At 36.6% G+C, this 23216-nt stretch overlaps 1 protein-coding gene across 2 annotated transcripts in view; it reads right to left on the bottom strand.

Moving 5' to 3' along the window:
• Nucleotides 1-23216, bottom strand: part of Unc-76 (fasciculation and elongation protein Unc-76) — a 47704-nt gene that overhangs the window by 4613 nt on the left and 19875 nt on the right. For both annotated transcript variants that reach the window (XM_074090241.1, XM_074090242.1), the window contains exons 2-4: nt 3760-3868; nt 2133-2264; nt 316-436 (exon numbers count right to left, since the gene is read on the bottom strand). In XM_074090241.1, the coding sequence (XP_073946342.1) occupies nt 316-436; nt 2133-2264; nt 3760-3868 (362 nt within the window). The remainder of the gene's footprint in view (nt 1-315; nt 437-2132; nt 2265-3759; nt 3869-23216) is intronic.

The following is a 23216-nucleotide window of genomic DNA, read 5'->3' as shown; positions in this document are numbered from 1 at the left end:
GCGACCGACGACCATTTAAGGAGGTTCCCAGGTTCCCAGGTTACCAGTATGTTTATAATGTGTCACTAACTTTTTGTTCTTAAAAAATAACCTGCCGAGGATATTACTTGGATACAAATAACAGGCCAAGTTTGAGACCAATTCACACACATAGATTTTCGTACGCCAAAAATAAGTTAGATAAGCCTATAAGTAAGTACATTGACTTCTTTACAATGTTTCTTTGAATTTTGAAAAGACGGATTGGAATACGAATTTTTGGACCGTTCTACCTAAAATAAAAGTAAAGTATTAAGTATTTTGTAAAATACTTACTGTCTTCATATAAAGGCGAGTTAAGCACTTCCTTCCCCTTTTCCAGCGCTTCATTGTACTCCAATATGTCGCCTTCTGATGACGGAGTCTCTTGCATCATGTCGTCGATCTCCTGTATCACCTGTAATTACGAATTCGTGGTCATGAATTCGCTCATCTCCTCCAATTCATAATTCAAAAGCTGTAGGAAGTGACGTACACAGCTACGGTACATCTACTAGTACAGCTGGTTTGTAATCCTCACTAATATTGTAAAAGTAACTCTATATGTCTGTCTGTTAACTCTTCACATCTAAATTGCTGAACCGATTTAGGTTAAATTTTGATAAGTTTTATCCCGGAAATATCCTAGTTGAAACTGAAATAAAATGTAAACCCTTTTAGCATTCTTCATTTCACTTTATGTACACGGAATGTAGGTTTTGTATTTGGCGTTACAGATTTATAACGTAGGTATTGTACGTCAAGACCTTGTTTTGTGGAAACAATCTTTGCGTTATTTATAAACCTTCGTCATTCCACGTACCAAGGAATAAAATTAGTAATCACTTGACCAGTCATGCATTTGGCTGAAAGCTTGCGTCATTCATTTATTAATCCAGCTCAATATACAGGGATTGGACATCAAAGCATCATTTTTAAATAAATATAAATGATTTTGAGATACAGAGACTATATTGTCTCGCTACACCCTATTCAACCTTTCCATTGTGTAGAGTAATGGAAAAGTCCAATATAGCTATAGCCCCGAGTGCTCCGTGGCCTTTTAATAGGTCAGGGGTTATAAGAATGCGTTTTTTATTGAAACTTTGGACTAGAAACAGTCACCGTCCGCGCTCGAGTCCCCCCGTCACGCTCACGCGCCTTAAAATCTATCTTCTCATCATCATCATCATCATCAGCCGGAAAGACGTCCACTGCTGAATAAAGGCCTCCCCCTTAGAACGTCACAATGAACGACAACTCGCCACTTGCATCAACCGGTTGCCCAAACTCTCACGATGTCGTCAGTCCACCTAGTGGGAGGCATGCCAATACTTCGAAAATTAAAAATGATTTATTGCAGACCAGGATCCATAGTTTGTTAGTAATAATAATACAAAAGTCTTATTTTAAAGGGCTTATATTGCATTATCTTTAACATATCAAATCAAAAACAAAACAAAACAAAAACTTCACTTAAAATCTATCTATAGGTGAGAAACTCAAGTAAATGACAATTGTATGTAGTGCAAGATGTAAATGTAGTGAATAAGTAATTGTTTTCCATTGTATTTTATCGAAAAGTTCGTATTTATGGTGCTCTCTTAATTAGCTCGAGTGGACTAGAAGCCATGGTGGTTGGTGGCCGAGTGGTATCAAACATAGGATCGTGGGTTCAAACCCCCGGCTCGCACCTCTGAGTTTTTCGAAAGTCATGTGTGAAATTACATTTGAAATTTACCACGAGTTTTACGGTGAGGGAAAAGATCGCGAGGAAACCTGCAAAGCTTTTCAATCGTGTGTGTGAAGTTTCTAATCCGCACTGGGCCTGCATGGGAACTACGGCCCAAGCCCTCTCATTCTGAGAGGAGGCCTGTGCCCAGCAGTGGGACGTATATAGGCTGGGATGAATTAGCTCCAGTACCCATCGCGATACAGCCTATCCTGATACAGCGCGTTATATATTTCATTTTGACATTTGAGAGTCAGAAGGTCATTTACTTAAGTTTTTCGCCTATATCAAACAGATCATGGGACGTATTTTACACAGGCATACATCTAAACTCTAAAAGTAAAACGGCTTTGGAAAAGGGGCCATTATTTTTGATGTTTACCTCGTCAGCAGTCTTCACAGGGCACTCGTGATCCTGGTGTAGTCCTCCCAAAATGAGCGCGTGCATATCAAGGTCCGAAGCTACTGCCTCGTCTTCTGAACTGTGAATCTCGTCATCCGGCGTCATTGAACCCTATAAACATACAATACAATAACTCTTTATTGTACACCAACACATACGAGTAGCAAGCAGTACAGAAAACACAGGTATATTACACAGAGACTTAGCAATAGGCGGCCTTATCGCTTCAGAGCGATCTCTTGCAGGCAAGCTTTATAATGGAATAGATGGAGAAGTAAGGAATAAATTTTAGCAGGTGGTTAACATAGGCAATCACTAATGCAAACCTTTAGGTATACTGAACCTATGTGGTTGCCTAGTGGTTGCCCATGGCCTCTTAAGCAATGGGTCGTAGTTTCGGGTGACACTATTTACCGGCACAGATAATACCGTCATGGAAATACCGACCCGATATTTCGTGTACACACCCATACAAGTTGGTGTCAAACTGACAAGAGTTTCTATGGGCGTGTACACAAAATATCATGTCGGTTATTTCCATGTCGGTATTGTACGTCCGATAAATAGTGTCACCCGTAGATTCGAGCCCAGGTTTTCTGGAATTTGAGTATGGGTGAAATTACGTTTCAAATTTACCATGACTTTTACAGTTAAGAAAAACATCGTGATGAAACCCGTACACACATGCGAAGAAATTCAATGGTTGTGCGGACCCGCGTGGGACTACGGCCTAAGCAATCTCGTTAGATGATACTGAAATCAAGATAAGTTAATGTTCTGTCTTGTTGGAGTGGAGAACACGAAAGGGGTTCAGGAATGTGGGGAGGCAGCCAGCAAGATGGACGGACGATTTGGTGCGAGCGGCTGGGAAGGACGGGATAGTAAAATGGAAGAGACCTTTACTCAGCATTGGGTAGATCAAGGTTGAAGAAGAAGAAGAGAATGTCCTGTGTTTGCAATGTCTAATAAGACAACACCCTACTGTCACGTCTATTGCAGTTGACATAAAATTAAAGATGAAACTACTGGGGCAATGATCAGCACTCTGTTGTGTACCCTAACATGAGATTTTTTACGGTAGTATGTAGACTCTTGATTCTTTCCTTTTTAAATCTCGTGTGACAAATTTACTTCATATTTCATTTTCCCACCGAACAATGAGAAACACCGGACACCGCGCATTTAACATTGCATACGAGCAGACGCCGTATAATGTTACATTACAAAAAGAACAAAACAAAAGGGTTCAAAAAAGCCGCACGTCTTTTGTGCGGCCAGACCCAGTAAAATCATACAATCTTGTTGTCTCATTCATGCTAACAGTATAAGAAAGAGACACGCGGTAGGATTCTATATTGCCTAGTTAGGTACCTCGAGTGTTACGATGAGAGGGCCTGAGGCGATAACTTGGACGTTTATTCAGATTCATATATGGTTCACGCAGGATAAATGAAGCCGTGACGAAACAGGCCATTTGCGCAGTATGTGGCCAATTAAGAATGAATCATCTCGCCACCAGAGACAAATAGCAAAAACAGCAAGCATAATTGAGTAGTATAACATATAAAATGTAACAGATGTTTAATAATGAGTACTTAGCAGTTACCTTTTTGTCACTTAAATTTAATGTGGGAATATGCATCTTCCTCGAGAACGACTTGGTCCAGTCTATCGGCAAGATGTTACCGAAGTTGCCTGTGATCGTCCACCACATTCTGAAAACAAAAATAAACAAAATTAAGATTTAGATGAAACAAAACATACCCTATTAGAATCCAGTTGAAGAAAAACATTCTTAAGAGAGTTGTGTTGCATTTAGAGATGTCGCTATTTCTGGGCATAAATTTACTACTGCCTTTTGTTCAAGACAAATAATTAAAGGCTCGAAAGCGGGAAACCAGTTTCCTTTCATATATCAGTGTCAAACATAAGCTATTGCCAACATTACAAACGAATTCGAATACAATAACTGACTGAAAAGCGCCCATAACTCCTAAGACACTTTATCAACAGCTCAGCGTTCGTCTATGAAGTCCCGAGATTTAATCACGTAATAAATGTGCCGCTAACGTCCATTATATCGGTTTGAAAGTCACATTTTATTTTTATTAAGTCCAACCAACGTGAAGATTATCTAGAGTTGACCCAATTTATCAAGTCAGGAATTTCTTGCGTTCAACGGGAGAAGGATTTATTTCTGTTTAAAAATCTTAGCCAACCGGTTTTATCCTGTGTTCTATTTTGGTTCTCGAAGATACAAATCTTCATATTTTTAACAAAGTTTGTGGTGACGTTTCATCCTTTTTCACGAAAGAGACGAAATAAATAAGATAAATAAAATTATTAAAGGCACATATGAAAGTATTGAGAAAAGAAAGTAAAGTTTTTTGTGCGTGTTTTGAATAATCGTAACGTTGCTCATAACCCACATGCGTTTAACTAAACAAGCAGGTAGGCCAAGGTGTTCTACTGCTATTTAGGGACTCCCCAAGTGCCCAGTTTCAATGAGAATAACCAAGCTAATGTGCTGATATATTCACCAACTGTATGACCACTATTCAAAACAAAATGTTTTTTCAGTTGCTACTGAGTTGAGAGCACAACAAAACGACCAAGAAATATGGTTGGGGCTAGGATAAAATCCTTAAATGTAACTTCGTGATGTGTGTTGAGCGATTTCTAATTAAGAAAAGTTGAAAGATGATTTAAAAAAACGCATCGTATTGGCATATATCCGTTTATGAACCACATCCATTTTGAGTCGGAAGTTGAAAAGACATGATCGGAATGCAATGATAGCAGGGATTCTAGGTAGACTCACATAGACAGGGTTGTCATGTCCAACAAGATAAAGGACTGTTATGTTATCGCAATGACCTTCCTTTCGTGAGTAATCCCACATTAAGCTGGGAAGATTCAATTGCGTCCGTCGTCCAATCCGCCGCAAGGTCGATGACGCGCGCTCCCGTTTCAGAGTCTTTTAGCTGCGCGTGCGCGGTACGCTGTTTTATGGGGCTCTTTACAGGAATAGTTAGTTGTTTGGTTTTACAACGATGTGAGGCATATTTTTCGTTCATGAGTGAGAAATTCGTCACGGTTTCTAAGTTGCTAAAATTAGCACCATTCATCTAAATAGTAAGATAGAGCAAAAGCGATGGACCATCCATGAATTACTAAGTTCAAAAGTAGAGGTTCCTCTTATGGCCACGATATTGATTAAACCCATTAAGTTCTAGAACTTCTAGACATTGATTTTCAGAGAGTTGACATTTAGCTTGACTCTTGCATAAAATATTAAACATATTTATCCAGCGGGATATTGTCTTCGGTTGATTCCCAATATAAAAAAAAACAGTAAATAGGCCGCAATGAGCACTTTTACACGTAAATTTTTTAAACTACCAGCGCTTTCGGAAAGACCATCATTGCCAAGAAGAATGCGCCGCAAGAGACTTGGCAGAAAATCAATTTTTCAAAATAAAATAATTACAAATAAAATACTTCAAACTACAGTATAAAATTAAAAAAAAAACACGAAAAGAACAATAATAATACAGGGATGTATGGGGTCCCTTAGTTACAAAACTGATACTAAACATGTACTTAACTATATATCTACGTCTACGTATAGTGGAAGTGCAGAATGATTCCACCGTCATGTGTGCTACTGCTAGCTAAAACCACACGCAAATGTGACAAAAAACACTACATAGGTAGTTATGTAGGTACGCTTCTAGTTTATTACGATTGTGTTTTGTCAGAAGAGCAGCCAGAGCAGCTCATAAATTTAACACCGGCATCTATCACGTAGGTAGTCAATGAGATATATTGTTCTTGGAGATATTGATTTAAATTCATACAGTTCCAAACGCTCTCCATAAACTCCGTTATACAACTAACTATCATAGGAAAGCCGTTTGAAATACTTTCACATGCAACGAAAACTTGACCTTCGTACACTATCTCTTCCAGCTTTAAGGCAGTCATAAAATATAAGTACGTTGAAGTTTCTTCCTCGTTAATTTCAATTTAAAAGGCCCACCCATTGAAATCAATAAAATTAGGATTACAATAACTATGTAACAATTTGATCGGTCGGTCAATGCGTCTATAATTATTTAATTGATGAATTTGGGGCTGTGTGGTAGTCGTAAAAAAGCGTTATACGTGTTCTAAAACACCTTATCGAGCGTCGAGTGCGTGAGTCAGCCGGAGACTCAAATTGTCGCTAATTCGAGATGTCGCGGCCCTCAATTGAGGAATGTGCCGCTTTATATTGGTGAGGTACAAAGATTGCATCTTCATGCATATGCATGACAGTTTCCAATGCAACTTGTCATTGTTTATCACTGGCTTTGCTTTTAACAGTGCTCGTATACTAATTAGTAGCGTTTGTTTCAGATTTAAATACTTATCCTCGCGTTTAAAAATACTCAATTTCAAAACTCGCCAACTAGAATTCCATCTTTTTTGAATAGCTTGAAGTGTTACATAATAGCTGTGTCTATTTGCATTAGAATTCCTATTCCCAGGTGCGTTCCGAGATATTTTCTGTTTAGAACAATGGCTTTAAAGTGTACCGGTTAAAGTGTATTTTGATGTACATTTAACAAAACATCAGGAGAACTGCATTCTCGTTTGTCGGCTTCAGTATATGCGTATACCTAAAACTAAGTCAAGTGCGTATCGGGCCATGTGCAGGATAGGGATCCGTACAAATGTGCGGCAAAAAATTCTATAGGTATTAAATTTTGATCGACTATTAGGTACTCGTTACTTGTAAAGGTGGCAACTACTGGGACAGTAGACTGGACAATGACCAGAGGCATTGTCTAACGTGCTGAAGTTTGATCGCATTCACCTTCGACTTATAGCACATGACAGAAAGAAGTGGTGTAAACGATGTGATTCCAAGTACACAATAACAAACAATAAGGCATCATACTCGGGCGTCTACGTAAAACACTATTTCATTATCCTTTCAACTTAGTACCCTCATCGTTTTCAGCCTTTTTCTTCATTTAATTACGTGATTTTCTCTATATAATAAAGGCACTGGCATCAAATAACCTTTAATCAGCAGCTGACCTTTCGTGCCTTGTTAGTTTTCTCGTCGTGGTCGTCATGTAACCTACTCGGGCTATTGTGCAAGTCACTTTTACTTGTCGAGTGATCTCGTTCTGGGCGTACTTTAGGACAGAACTTGTCGGAGAGATTACTGACTTGGCTTACATTTTTATTAACGTGTTATATGTGTTAACTGTCTCGAGTCTTTTTCAGGCTCGATGCTTTTTAAACGACCGCCTATGCAAACTTTGGGAGTAAATTTGCAAAAAAATAACGTTCTATTTTTAAATAAGTCGTTATTGCCAGACGCTACAGCTTCTCAAGACTTAGGTACATAAAAAATAAGGGCGTTTTACAATGAGACCAAGATTAACGTCAAGTCAAGTGGTAGAGGCCGGGCCATACAGCTGTGAGCCTGTCTAAGTATTTTTCTCAAATGTAAGAATTAAAAAAAAACTTAGTTTCAAAGTTCTCTTCAGTATGATGTTAATCTCATAGAAAGCTTAAAAGCGACTTACTGACAAAGATACTTTAGGTGCAAAGTCAAATACTCAGTCATTTTGAATGCTACAGTAACTTTTGTATGGTAGTGTTGGTAAACCTTATTATGGTAGTGTCATGTTGTGCCGAAATGTCAATTAGAATAACAGCAGATTGGTTTGTTGCGTCACGGGCCATATGGCATGATAGCGAAGCTCGAAGATGCGAACTTGTTGGTTGACAACTCCCACTCCGTTTATGTCATGTGGATGCAATCTTTACCTACCTACCTATAGACTGTCCACTTTGTTTTTGTGGCAAAGAATGGCTGTTTCTTTTTTGAAATTTGGGGTCTAAATGACACAGCACAGATCTACTTACATTATATTTATATGACTAAAGCACCAATAGAAACCCTTCATTTACACATCCTCGCACAGCATGTCTCTGGTGGAAACAGCTGAGCGGAGCGAGGATGGGTAACAAAAGCGTTTCTATTGTTAATGAAAAACATATTCCTCGCAACACATATTCGCACATTATTGGTGGAAACACTACAATACAATACAATACAATGACTCTTTATTATACACCAGAAATAGTAAGCGATACAGAAAACAGGATACATAGAGAAAAAATTACAATGTAAGCAATAGGCGCACAAAATCTATGTGATGGAATTGGTATTGAATTTAATCGTCAATTAAAACGTAAAACAATAAAAATACGAAAGAATAAAATACATAAAGATACTCAACGAAAGAATAAAATACATACGTATTTCCAAAATGGCGTGTAGCGCATCGAAGAAAGCTGCCAGGCAGGTTTTTTGGCAGGCAATTAAGGTTGCATGCGGCCCTTATCGAGATTTGAAACCGGTTACAGGCATGTGCAAACCGCAAATGTGAGTGAGCTTTGGAAATTTAAAGAATTATGTATATTTTTGACTGATATTTTATACTTGACTGTACGCTCATACTACCTATCATTGCTATTTTTTTAAATGACGAAAATATCAGAATTCAATGTAGTATTGCTCTGCTAGCAATTGCGTAAAAAAATATACAGTTTTAGCCATTCAGGCAGGTTCTAGAAGGTGACTACGTTTTTTCTGATAAACTACTTAATCATCATTAAGTTACATATTTTTTGACAGAACTTAATTTGAAATGTTACTGGCCAGATTCGGCTTGCGTAGTTGCGTCAATCAAAGAATATGTAGAGTGTAGATAATCCAAATGTGGATTTGTGCCAGTGGCCCAAACCGATTCTTCGCTTGATACGGAGCGGGACCGTTACTTATTTGATTTTGGAATCAAGCAGTCCGATGTTTAGCAAGCTTTTATTCGGCTTCCAAGTTAAAGTGTGAAAAAAGATTCAGTATTTTTAATGTAAGCATACACAGAGACAGATAGAACTCGTTACATAGCATTGTCAGATTATAAGATATTCATATGTTTTAAAATATACTTCGGATATAGTTTGTATGAAACGACACATTCCAGATGTAGGTATATAAGTTTCTATCACTATAGTTAACTAACTTCACACATAACATGACTGAAATAGGTTAGTGATAGGTACACCAACACAAGTTTTCATAAAACCATGAATACGAGTATTGCTCTTTACTCGAGCGATAAAATACGTAATCAATGTTCATGTAGGTAGAGTGGAACTACATTCGTGAAATCTAGCATAAATTGACTATTAAAAATTGCCTTCAATTATGGGTAGTTTGCTACAATTGAATTTTTCACAAGTCATCTTATCGAGGTTTTAAGAATTCGTTACGTTTATGAATATTGATTGAACGTGGTCAGTAGATACCCTAATGTCGTCGAAATTGATGTAGTTAGTTGGGGTTTAGTGGGTCAAGTTTAGTAGTCGTGCAATTATTGTTTAGATGATATTTGAGAAATGAAAACAAATGAACCTTTCATTTGAATAAGTACTTAACGCAATTCGTTCTGATCATTGATTATTGCCTCAATGAAATGCAATTAATGTGATCCGATTTACTGTCGCAAAAAATTGTAGTAAATAACAAAAGCATCAACTTGTCAGGTTTTTCATTAAATTCGAGTATGAGTGAGTCTCACAGTAATTTCATGTTCAAAGTATCGAATTTTTGTTTTTTTTGTATTGTTTGATAAATAATTAAGGAAAATAGAAGAAAGAAACAGAAAGCTTATTCTGCATAATAAACAAAGTAACAAGATCTAAATTACTTCACCAAGAAAAAGAAGAAGAATTATCTTCATGCAGGCTTGCATGTAGTACCTATGCATCTTGCCTTTCATCAGGTTACATGTCCGATTTATTTATAACAGTTTACATTTTAGGCTTACAGCAGGGCTACTGCGAAACTCGAAACTCGAAGTTCGTACCGTGCGGTCCCTCTGACACTTACATACCTATACTATTTAATACGAGAGCGAGAGGGACGACGGATTCGAACTTCGAGTTTCGAGTTTCGTACTCGTAGCCCTGCAGTACAACACCAAAGCGCCTAGAATGCTACAGATTACAAATCTTACTCAGGGTAAGATTTATGTGTTATGAAAAGAACGAATGTCATTTTTATTACTTACCATATTTTGTTTACTTATCCTCGTGCCTACATCCTTCCTTCGGGAAGGACATAAGAAAAGAAATTATTATAATTGGACACTGATGGCCTTTGTAAAGTACATAGTGAAAAACTAGTAGGAAAATCCGGAGATTTTTTCCTCTATTTTTCCTGAACATCTTAAGCTCTAAGCAATATAATTTGAAAGTTTCAAAAATATATTCCAATAAAGTGCCTTTGGTAGGCAGGAGGTTATATCTTTGTGACCACTTTTGTGACAAACATTCTGGTACAGAAGAGTTCTTATATTTTTACGCCGTTAACAATAGAGTCGTTTTTGGGCCAATCAACTATTTTACCCACACTTTGGGCGTCTCCTGCGATACCAAAATTGTCTCTGGCGTTACCAAAAAATCGTACTTCCAACAAAATATTTCACGGTAGGTTAGACTTACGTAGGATGGCATGTATTCATGTACACCATGTATTAAATTACAGAAAAAGATTTTTCTTACAAAAATCTGCAATTGTTTGAAAAATATCGCGGACAGATTAGTGTGGGTAAAAAACTTGATTGGCCCTTTTACATATTTTTGATAAATTTTTACTCAAAAGTATAAGATCTCGACCATAATATCTAGTTACCATAAAAGGACAGTCTACTAAAATATATAACATGACAAGAGAATAAACATAAACTTTGCATTATTTATGTATACCTATCTTGTTTTAATAGCTAACCTTTCCAACAGTTCCAGGCATACTCAAACATGGGTATACTCGTATCTTTATATATCAACATGCATTTTTCTTTGTATTCCTAGTTGAATAGGTGCTTACGTGTTCTGTTTACCTCAACGGCTATCTCAAGCTATCGAACAAGTCTCGAGTGGGTTGTAACCAAATGAGCTAGCGTGACCTCCACTGTCCTTAAAAGGTGATGTGTGGTAAGCAAAAGTTTTCTTGTTCTTTGCGTTGCTGAAATTCCTATTCCAAGGAGATTTATTTTATATTTTTTGAAATAGCATGGATTTGATATGAAGGTATGACGAAGAAAGTACAATATAAAAGGAGAATAAAAAAAGAAAAAACAGATGGAGATACCATACACTCTTTTGCTTGTAAACTTTTCAACCGACTTCAAAAAAGGAGCAGGTTCTCAATTCTTTATTTTTTTTTGTTATTCGATAACCACCAATTGTGGACCGAATTTCAGAATTCTTTTTTTGTTCTAAAGGACATACTTCCGAGGTAGTTACATTGACACCAAGTTTGCAGGAGTAATTGAAGCCCAATATCATAATATAGTTTGTAGATGAGGTAGACGATTATAGTTCCACTAATGCTGGTTCGTGCTGAGGCACCGACTTCAAACTAGTAGAAAATTATTTTCAAGATTTTTAAAGTCGGTTCCATTTTTTGTTAAAATTTTTGTTCGTCGTAATTTTTACGTGTTCCCGATTACTCGAGAAGCTGGACCGATTTGATTTGTGTAAGAAGTGAGTGTCTTAGCTATCTGGCTACGGAACCCTAACTGGAGCCACAGAATAAGTAAAGTACAGAAGCCTCACTGCCGTACAAGTGACGTTTAGACATAAGAATCGTGCCTCTCTGTCCATCGCATAACTCGTATTCACTCGCACCCAGCACGTGTAATGGAATAGCACACTCTAGGGGGCCCCAGACATCTACTTGTAGCGGATAATAGAACCGCGGAGTGAGCCGCGCCTGCTGGAGTTTGATCGTAAAAACTGTCACTGTGCAACAGTAACTATGTTCTTACCTAATATGCATGTACCTACCTACAATTTATATACTTTCGTAACGAAGTCGTTGAACTTGATTTTCGCCCACTTTTTATGATTGTATTGACATAAAACTTGGCAATTATTATTAGTTATGGTCATCGAGCTGATTTGATTATGGAAACTGAAGCTAAGCACTGAAACTCCGAGACAGACCTACGTTACCTAGCCGTGTTTGGGCTTGTTAGAATAGTCTTTTAGAGTGTATTTATTTTGGCTAAAGTTGGTTTCCATAGTTTGATGATGGAGTACTTATAGTCAGTTATCATGAAAGTGTGTTTTAGTTTTTTTAATTATACTTATTTTGTTCGTTCGTTTTATTATTATTAAAAACGCTGCTGTATTTTATGAACACAGGTAGGTAAATCTAAATATTATTGCTATAATTAATAATATTACCAGACTCTACACGTGGAGTAGGTATCGGGGGTATTTAATATAAATAACCGCCGTCGCTAAGGACAATTCTAGGTAGCTCGCTTTCCTTAGAACTGGCCTTCTCATTTTACACGAAGACATCCATAATTATTATGTTGTTTAACTGAAAAGGTATCACTTTTTGTGCAGTCATTAATTAACACCGTGTGTTAATGACATATAACTAGCATGCAAAAGTCTCCTCAAATATACTGAGCGGATGTTAACGTGCTCTTTGATCGAATAATTGTTTCGATAAATTTAAATTATAGGTTTTTAGGGAGAAACCTTATCTTAATATTATAAATGCGAACCTGCCTCTATTTGTCTGTCTGCTAAATTATGCCTCTTCACGCTTAAACAACTGAACCAATTTAGATGAAATTTGATATAGAAATAGTTTGAGACCCTGGGAAGAGTATGGGATAATTTATAAAATGCGTATTTGGGTGCCAAAACGTCCTAAAAAAACTTAAAGAATCAGTTAGGAACATTTGTACAGTCACCAGCATTAATATCTGCCACAGCGGAGCGTGCAAAAATATCAGACACGTCCTTCCGGCCCTAGAAATAGAGTCGTATCAGATATTTATGCACGCTTTTTGTGTCAGATATTGGTGTACCTACCTTATGTGTACCTACTGCTTCAGTTTTTCTATAACACGATTTTGTCTTTCTGCTTAAACATTTTCATACGATTCTTAAATTTTTGATGAAAATAATTTTGACTGTAAACTTTCCGTGAGATTTATTTTTCGTTGCAAAAACAACTTAACCGTGTACGTGTCATGAGATAAAGTAACGAGGTTAAGTTCACAAAGATAAGTAGTTCAAGAATTTCACTGCACTTGATTATCATGATGCAGGTTAGAGAATAATTATAATGTTGAACAGTTATTTACTGCTGGATGAACTGTACATGTTGTCGTAGTCGTAGGTATACTTACATTGTATTAGATGGTAAATGCAAGCTGTAAGCATTCCAAGTAGGTTTAATGAAATGACCTGGCAGATAAGCAATTTATTTACCGCTCAAGATAACTTATCGCAGTGTACGAGTAATCTCAGAAAATATTAACAAACAGATTGACAGGACTCGTCGTCGAATATTCCAGCCGTTATTTACTCGTGTGTGTTTTATTTAATCTATTGTTCAATGAAATGGCTAATAGGAAATTTAAGGGGCTGTTTCACCATCCATTGAAAAGCGTTAACCGACGGTTAAATGTGATGCCGTCTCCGCCTAATCGAACAAAACAAATAGAGACGGTATCACACCTAACCGCCAGTTAACACTAATCAATGGATGGTGAAACAGCCCCTTAAAGTCCCAGTAACTTTATAGCTCATCTTTTATTAAATATAGATGAACTTTGGATGTACTTGAAACAACGCAAGTACGCTGACATCGATCGGGCGCGTCACTGCGGTTTACCCCACTAACCCCGACATATCGGCGCCATATTGGCACAAAACCTTATAAAGGCAAAACATACTGATTGCAACTTTGTGAAGTCACTGCTACACGTACTGAGGCCGTATTGCTTAACGTTTCTGACGCTTGCGATCGCAATCAAATGACAGATTTCGCATACAAAAACTGTCATTTGATTGCGATCACGAGTGCCAGAAACTTTACGCATTAGGCCCTCTTGTCACTTACAAGCACATTTTAGTTTAAAAAAAAAACAAACAGTGTTTGTTGTGGCCAGTACACTAGCCCAGAAAAGGTAGTGTTGAGCAATTACCGACAGAACAAAGTGTGAAGCCAATTAAATCTTTTTCAAACGTTTTATTGTCCATCCAATACAAAAGTTACCGAAGCGTTCCTCAATCTCGTTCTTTAGCTTACATGAATGGCTAACGGTCAATAACGCCGACCCCGGCTGGGATTATCTTAATTACACGATCTATTATCAAGATCGGAGTATTATTCCCATTACGCAGTTAGATTGCTCCAAAACCGTTTTAACTATCGTCCTCTTCAGTAGAGACTGTGAACACGACCAAAGTCAACAAAATTAAATCTTGTATTCTTAAAATGTAGTTCATGCAATCTGCCAAATAGCACACTGGCATAATAGAAATGGTAAAGCAATGACATAAAGACCGAAGCCGGGGGAGATTTAAATTTAGAATTTTATATCAGTCCCGCGCTTATGTTTTTGTTTTTAATTTCGCCGGGCGATGTCACTAACCGGCCAGTGTGAATGGGGCCGCCGCGAATAGAAATGCCATAATCTCTTGAAGTTGGCATTTACTAACATTTGAATGCCGCTTTCGAAGATTTAGGATTATTTGTAGTAATGAATTTGACTATTTCTAATTGGATACCGAATGCGGAACTATTCCAAATAAAAAAAAGTTGAGATAGAATTTTAACGGTTACAAAAACGTGACATTTAAAGTAATATTTCACGTAACACCCCAACCGCCTCAGTTCACTTGTGTGTGTACGGTCCCAAAAATAGACCAGTGTTTGTATATTTTTTGTAGAAAGCAGGTGCCATACCATAGAGCCGGGCGTCAGGTAGAGTAACCTTATTGCCCACTTCCTTCATAAAAAGTTGAAAAATTAGAGGCGTATCCCATATCTTTATGAAAAGGTGTGTAAACAGTTAATGTCAGGGGCAGTTTATGGAATTTGAGTTTTTGAATATAATTTTATCGATCACTACCAACATGAACCACAACATTTGAAACATTTATAGCCCTTGTAATGCATAACGTAAACAATTCAAAATAACTATAGAGATAAAAAACAACCAAGACTAGCAGCCAGTGTTTTTAAGGTTTACGTAAATAATCCCTATAAGTATATTTTATCTTGCTAATAATTATTAATTTATAAGAAAGCTTTACCATCGGATTACAATGAACGCTTAACACCTGATTAATGACTTGAGATTCTTCACTTTATTTTTGTCCGTTTAATTAAACTACACCGTCCTTATATCACGTTTAATTGGATGATGCGGGAGAAATCAAATTGAGTTTATTTTGAAGCAGAGGTTGAACGAAAAAACACCTCTTCATCGAACGAAGACGTTTGACAGCCATTGAAATGTTTCGAACATAAATCGAAAGGTGTTTTAAGATACCTGTTTGTTTGTCTGAGCGGCGAAAGAATTTTTTACTTGTTAGTGTGACTGGCCATTCTGGCCAATCTGGAAGATGTTTTGTAATCGTAAACAAAATTACTATCGAATTGTTATTCACACGATTCAAATCAGATTGGATTAAAACCTGGATTGTGAAGTCTAATCTATAGTGAATAAGTACCTTAAAGACTTACGTCACTACGAAAATACGTAAATCCTCGCTGAATGTGGTTACTTACCTGAAAAAAAATGAAAATATATTTTATTAAAGTGATACAACTATATGTATGTACTTATACTTAGTAATTAGAAATTTTACTTAAGAAAAAAGTTGGCAAACCCCCGACTTTGTCACTTCAAAGTTCAATATCTCAATAACGGCTAAACTGATTCTATAAATAAATAAATAAAAATAAATTAAATATCATGGGACACTTGACACCAGTCCAATTGACCTAGTCCCAAACTAAGCAAAGCTTGTCACAATGGATACTAATAGGCAACGGATAAACATACTTATACTTATAGATAATAATACATAAATAGATAATTAAACATCCAAGACCCGAGAGCAAACATTCGTGTTATTTACACAAATATCTGCCCCGGCCGGGAATCGCACCCGGGACCTCAAGCTTCGTAGTCAGGTTCTCCAACCACTTGGCCATCCGGTCGTCTAAGTCGTCCAGTCGTCTATTCTGGTGAAACATATCTAAGAACCATCGCTAGAAAACCTGATTTCAAATTTAAAAAAAAACGCATTCAAATTCGGTCCACCCGTTTAAGAGCTACATTATTTACAAATTAATTAATGTTAAACAGTAAGTACGTATTCTTATGGAATTAATAACCTCAATTACCAATGTATATATGTATGTATGCAATGTAATACCTACCAATTAACTACAAATGTGAAAAAATTGGTCATTGATACAAATTGCAATTCCGCAAATAATTATTGAAAAATTGAAATAATAAGGACTAGGTACTCCGCGTTTTGCAATTTGTAATCCAAATTAAGACCCACAAATCCACTTTTAATATAACGAGTTTCAGTTCATAAGCCAAGCCGATTAGCAGCAAATGTACTTAGGTAATTTTTTAAATGCCAGCTGTATTTGCATATCTTTGATATATTGTATGGTTGAGATTGAGTAATTAAAACTAGTCATTGAAGCAAAAGTGTCACTTTTATCTATTTGTATGGGCTCGGTCCACTTAGCCACTGCACGTAGTGAGTACTAAGTAGATACTTACGAGTCGGTACTATTTACAATAGAAGGTTTTTGAAGACTCGCTCATAGTAATAAATGTCAAAAACAGTGAGTAAGAAACAATATTTATCAATATTGTGCTGTAGATTACATTACATAAATGTACAATTTTTTTAAATCCAAATTAAAACCTATTTAAGACTTTCATAAATTATTCATTATTGTATTAAAAATATTGATTAAAATGATGGCCTTTCTTATCGTCGGAGTCCTAAACATTTCAGTTCATCCCAGCCTATTTACCAGAATGAGAGGGCTTGGGACGTAGTTCCCACGCGGGCCCAGTGCGGATTGGGAACTTCACACATACCATTGAATTACTTCACAGGAAACCTCCTCACGATGTTTTCCTTCACCTTAAGCTCGTGATAAATTTCAAATGTAATTTCGCACATGAATTCCGAAAAACTCAGAGGTGCGGGCCGGGGTTTGAACCCACGAACCTCTGCTTGAGAGGCGATAGCTCAAACCACTAGGCCACCGCGGCAGTTAACATCTAAGTTTAGTTAAACTATAATCAATCACGTCTTATCCTGTGACATAATCATAACATAATTTCAATGTGTTCATGCCAATCTTCATTGCATGAACGCATTAACATACGGCCTTTGGCGCGCCCAATTCGACCATAGGACTTACGCCCACAAGTCTTTGTACAAGCCTGAGTACATTACATACATTACCACACTCTAAAATATAGGACCTACTTGAGACAATCAACTGATGCTACTGTTAAAGCTAATAAAGTACTGTTTGCCAAGAGTTAGATCTTGATGATTCGTTTGTATTCTAGTGCTATATTTCATAATCAATCTAGAAGCATCAGTATTTGAGGTCTGATAGACAGACGTTTGGCGTTGTTTCTCTTCTAATATGTAGCTTGTTAACGATAATGTTTGTAACCATATCAAAGTACGAGTACTTACGTGGTAAGAGTATCAATTCGAAATAGAATAAGTTTCAATAGAAGTTTTGTGCATTTGCATTCAAACTTCAAACCGAAACTTCAAGTTTATACGTTCAAAAGAATATGAAAGTTAAATTGCTTTGAGCTTAACAAATAAATATTGAAAGTTAGATAAAACTTGTGAAAATATCACTACAAATCTAAAAGATCGATAAAATAGGATGTCGTAATTTAATCATTACGTTTTATTACCTACATTCATAGGTCGTGTAACCATCACATATAAATACCTAGCTAGTATTTTTTATATTCATCACCCACGCAAGGTCGTCAGTTAATATTAACCTCAGTTTATATTGACTTAACTGTAGGTCAAGCGGCTTAAACGAATCCAATAGACGCCTTACAAATATTTGATTTCATAATAAATGGTAATAAAATTCGTAAATACGACGCCTTGTAATTCTTCGACAAAACACGTCGCTTATCGATTTTGGTTAGCAGGTTTAAAATATACGAATACGATACGCATGATAATATGTCGGACTTAGGTCAAGATGAAAACGATACTGCTTATTTAATTTTATGGTTAGTTTGTAAAAAACGACTCAAATAAGATAAATTGATATGATAAAGACAACTGCTATCCGGTCTATGATGCACAAAACGTAAAAGAAGGAATTTTGATTTGTCTTGTCTTGTTCTGAAACATTTGCTATTCAAAACGATGTACAGATTCAGTTTCGTGGGGACCAAAATCTGCGTATCAATAAGAGCAAATAGAAGGCCCTTGCTCAATTGGCTTCGGCCATTCTGGCTACTCTACTCTAGCAGGCAAAGCTATATAGCAGCTTTTTGCAGATAAGGGCAAATACCTCCATCTAAAAGTTGTCATTATAATCTAATTCTAATAAAATGTACAGAAGTAGAATAGGTATATTTTGAAAAAAAAAATGCAATGACAAATCTCGCATAATCTTAAGGCGCTTGCCAGCCTGATTATTACAATTTTCTGTACAATGCATACAATGCATTTAGCAATGATTCCTAACTATCTTTAGTTTTAGTTAAAGCTTCCAATGACCTCTGTCATGTCACACTAATATGCTGTAAAGGACGAGCCCTGGTTACGCAAGTGGTCTGATTTGTATATTGTTGGGAGATGTGGGGCACAACGTCGTCTACGTACATATTATAACAGCTAAAAATGCTAGCTCATGGCCAACATTGTCTGCTGTTGTCACAGGAAATACTTACTAGTTTTAAAGATGGGCAGACAAACAGTTGATTGAAACAGTTATCTTAATCCATAACGACATATTTAATGTTCTTAGGTTTCTGTCACAGTCGCCCTCGTTTAATATTATATATGTATGAAGGTATTAATGGTATGATTTCACAGATGACATAATTCATGAAACTGGTAAAATAACCTAATCAAACTGTAAACTAAATGCTAACGCCGTAGTAGTAATTGACAGTGAATACAATGAGAAAGTGAATATGCAAAACAACACTGCACCAATCAATCATAGATTCATAGAGCACGAACGTGAGATAGATCAAATCAGTATGCAGTGAGGCGAATGAACGACAAATGCATACGTGACGCAACGACAGCATTGATTGGTGACAAAACTATCGATATCAATCGATATGCCATCAAATAATCGACTATCGACTTCCCAGAATCGATAAACCAGATGATCGCTGAATACTACCGAAGATATCGATAAACTTGAACTCATAATAGTCGTTATAATGTTCTATCTACAAATTCTAATCTCCGAATTTCATCCATAAAACGTTTTCTAAGATTTGTATGGATTTTTATAGCACTGCCACTATCACAATTGGTGATATTAATATATCTACCATCGATTGAAAAACATGCTACCCATCTCTTCACTATCCAATGCGCTCACGCAAGCAAGTGTTGATCGTTCACGCCGATGTGGTCGCGTGATCATGGCGTATGATGAACAGCTTAATTTTGTCATTGACGTTACAAACACACTTTGTTTGTCGACGAAATTGTTTTCACGCACGATCTATTCCGCTGAACACTTCCTGCATTAAATCATTCATAGCTGTCTTACTCAAATGCTGTTCAAGTTCTTTGAACGCCTAGTTTTCAACTTTTAGCTCAAGAGGTCCAAGACCAAACCAAACTCAAAATTGAAAATTATAGTAACTTGGTTTTTATTTTTCACGCTATTTTCAGGCTGTCTTTTCTTTATCATTTGCATCCACGCTTGCACTATTATGCGTTTGATTCCTTTTACGCGGTTGATTAATTGTATTCACCAAGACGCCCATCTCCATCTTGTCGTCCATTGTGTATGCTTGTTTCATGTCAGACCCTACAGTTAGCCGAGTCATTCTTGGCTCTGTTAGGACCTATAACGGGGTTACGGGTGGTTTGATCCACTAATAGCCGGATAATTTGTGGCTTTTGTAACTCAAGATAATGCGTAAGAGGGTAATTTGAAAACCTTTGTATGCCTTATACTTTTGGGCATAGGTCTCCTCTTTTAAAGTAAGGAATTCAGCTTAAGTCTCAGTCTCATCAACCGGGTGGGTATACTACAGGGGCCCACTTTTAAACCCCAATTTTTCTTAACTAATTTTTGGAAAGAAATGTCTTTTAGTCAGGCTAATTGGACCCACACAGCCAAGACAGACAAGAGTTAAAATGCGATACAATACAATACAATACAATGACTCTTTATTGTACACCAGAAATAACACTTTATTTGGATTTAAAAGTACTTTACGTGCAGACTTGAAACATTGGGTAATCGAGCAAAAACAAACAGCAAATGCAGAACTGCATTTATCAATCGTAACAGCGTTCCACGCAGATAAGGAATCAGTTATCAACGAACAAAGGAAACGTAACGAGGAATGCCGGTTGTATCGCGAGTTCAACGACCTATGAAGTTTTTTGTCACTTTGCATAATAAAGATAACTTTTGTGAGAATGCAGATAATGATGCGAAATTAAGTGTTCGTGGGAAGTTACGAAAAATTTATTGTTCTGTGAATGGTTTCGTCACAGCAGGAAATTTGATATTTAATTAAATAAAAAATGGTACGTAATAAAAAAACAATGGTAATGTCTATCAAATTTTGATATTTTTAAGATTTTGTGATAACCAGAGCATTTTTAAAGTTTTAATAGCATTTTAAATTCATTTCTATTGCATAACTTTGAAATTCAAAAAACTACTGTGAACTTTACAAATTTTTAATCGCTAGAAGTAGTAAAATGACCCTTTGAACAGCATTTGATTTCATGTAGGATATTAAAGTTTCCCTTATAATCCGACAAATAAATTAGTCAAATCCGTTTCAAAACCAATCTGTCGGGAAACGGAAACCATCAATGTATCAAAGCCGGCTGGAAACCCAAACAGATCTTTACAAACAAAACAAATCTCTAAAAACTGTTCCGTACTGATTGTTGCGTAATTCTATAGTAAAAACCGTTGTTATTATGCCCTACTTAGACTATTGTTTGCGGTAGCAACGTCGTAAAACGTTATGCTTTTTCAATATTAACTTTCCCTGTCATTATATTTTTTAGAGAAATTGATGGGTCCATTGTAATTGGGTAAAGACTGACCATCAAGACTAGACAAGGCACTAAGATCGACAGAAGTTTTGAAAAAGTAATAAATATAAGTTCATCATATTGCATAGAGTATACAATTGGATTTGTTTGTAAGCCCTTCCAGTTTCCCACATCTGTGACTGCATAAAATTACAGACATGTATATAATGTAACATACATTTGACTGTCAGAAGAGACATAAACATGGTCAGTAACATAATGAAATCATCTCAATTACAAACATGCGAGCATCAATTTACAATGACTAAGTACTCGATAAGCAAACAATATCATATAACCAACGTCAGAACGACCAAAGAGTTATGTCAATAAATTGGCCATGAGCATGCTCACTGGGTCAAATTAAGCGGATTTGTTGGACATGCTGAACATGACACTCGAGAAAGCTGAAACATGAAACACCTTGTCATAACGCTTTAATGACACGGATTAGCGAAGTGGACCGTGAATTGCTAAAGGCCGATGGAAAATTGTTAACGTTTTCTCCACTGCATCTTCACAATAAGGTTTTAATGAATGTGTATGTGGCCTTTGATCTTGTTCGATTCAATTTTGTAATGTTATTATAAGTATGGAGATGGTATTGGTTTTATTTCTAAAGACATTTTCTAATAGAATATTTCTGATACACACGTACGCATGTCAATAAAGATAATAAAATTCACTCAAGTGGTTTTGAAGCCAACTTATAAAAATGTAAGCATTAATTTGAATAAGTATACTAAGTTTCAAGAAATTTTAGAATTATTCAAACTGCCAGCGTTGTCTATATCATTATACATAAAATAGATAGGTAAATGTATTTTAAACTTTAAAGATGATGAAAATAACTAAATACTAATAGAAAAGGTGATACACCATTACAAGACAACGTTAAACCATGAAGACGGAAAGTTCCAATTAGCCACCCTTTGATCTCTTTAAAAATAGCACACCAGATTCACCTATCACTGAAGAAAGTGTTTCATCTTAATCCAATCACGAAGGGTACGCGTTTGATGTTGGGTTTATTAATCATTAACGGCTTGGAAGTAGTTCAAAAGAAATCTTAATTCACACAAAAGGGTTCGTCACGGTAAACTTCATTTTATCAAAATATACCCCAGAATTTCCTTAATAAATGTTTCAGGCTATGCAGTCTTTATTGTTCTAGTTGAGATTTTACTTCAATGTACAGCCGATCGCAAACATTATGGACCTTATCTAACCCTTCAACGGTTATTCCGACGTAACAAAGGCCGTGGTAACATATTTTTGAGTCGTTCGAATAGATACATATTTTTGAACTTGACTGTACCTACAATACAGTCAAAGCATTTGATTCCTGATCCACCGTAGAATGTTCTCATAGTAAGTTTCATAGTGAATTCCTTTGTCACGCAATGCGATGTCATTATGACTTTTCTACGAAAAGGTTCCACAGTTGGCTCGATAGTACAGTTAAACTAGTTTGCTAATGTCGTGCGGAACTCGATAAGATCGGTTTTGTTTTTAATACTAATCTTCAGGAAAACGACGAAAACCGAAGAAGTCCCGAGCGTTATTAACATTCTGAGGCCGTATTGTCTAACGTTGCTGGCGCTCGCGATCGCAATCAAGTGACAGATTTCCCAAGGATTTCCCATACAACAGTCATTTGATTGCGATCGCCAGCGCCAGAAACGTTAGGCGATACGGCGTCTGGCCCTATACCACGAAATGCAAAACTCGAACTTCGTATGTTGTCGTCCCGCTGACGCTTATGTCATTTAATACGCGAGTGAAAGAGACGTGCGATACGAACTTCGATTTGCGAGTTTCGTA

Source organism: Choristoneura fumiferana, chromosome 7, assembly GCF_025370935.1.
Source record: "Choristoneura fumiferana chromosome 7, NRCan_CFum_1, whole genome shotgun sequence".
NCBI classification, from domain to species: Eukaryota; Metazoa; Arthropoda; class Insecta; order Lepidoptera; family Tortricidae; genus Choristoneura; species Choristoneura fumiferana.
The sequence above is the reverse complement of the archived record's forward strand: the minus strand, read 5'-3'. Positions and strand labels throughout refer to the sequence as shown.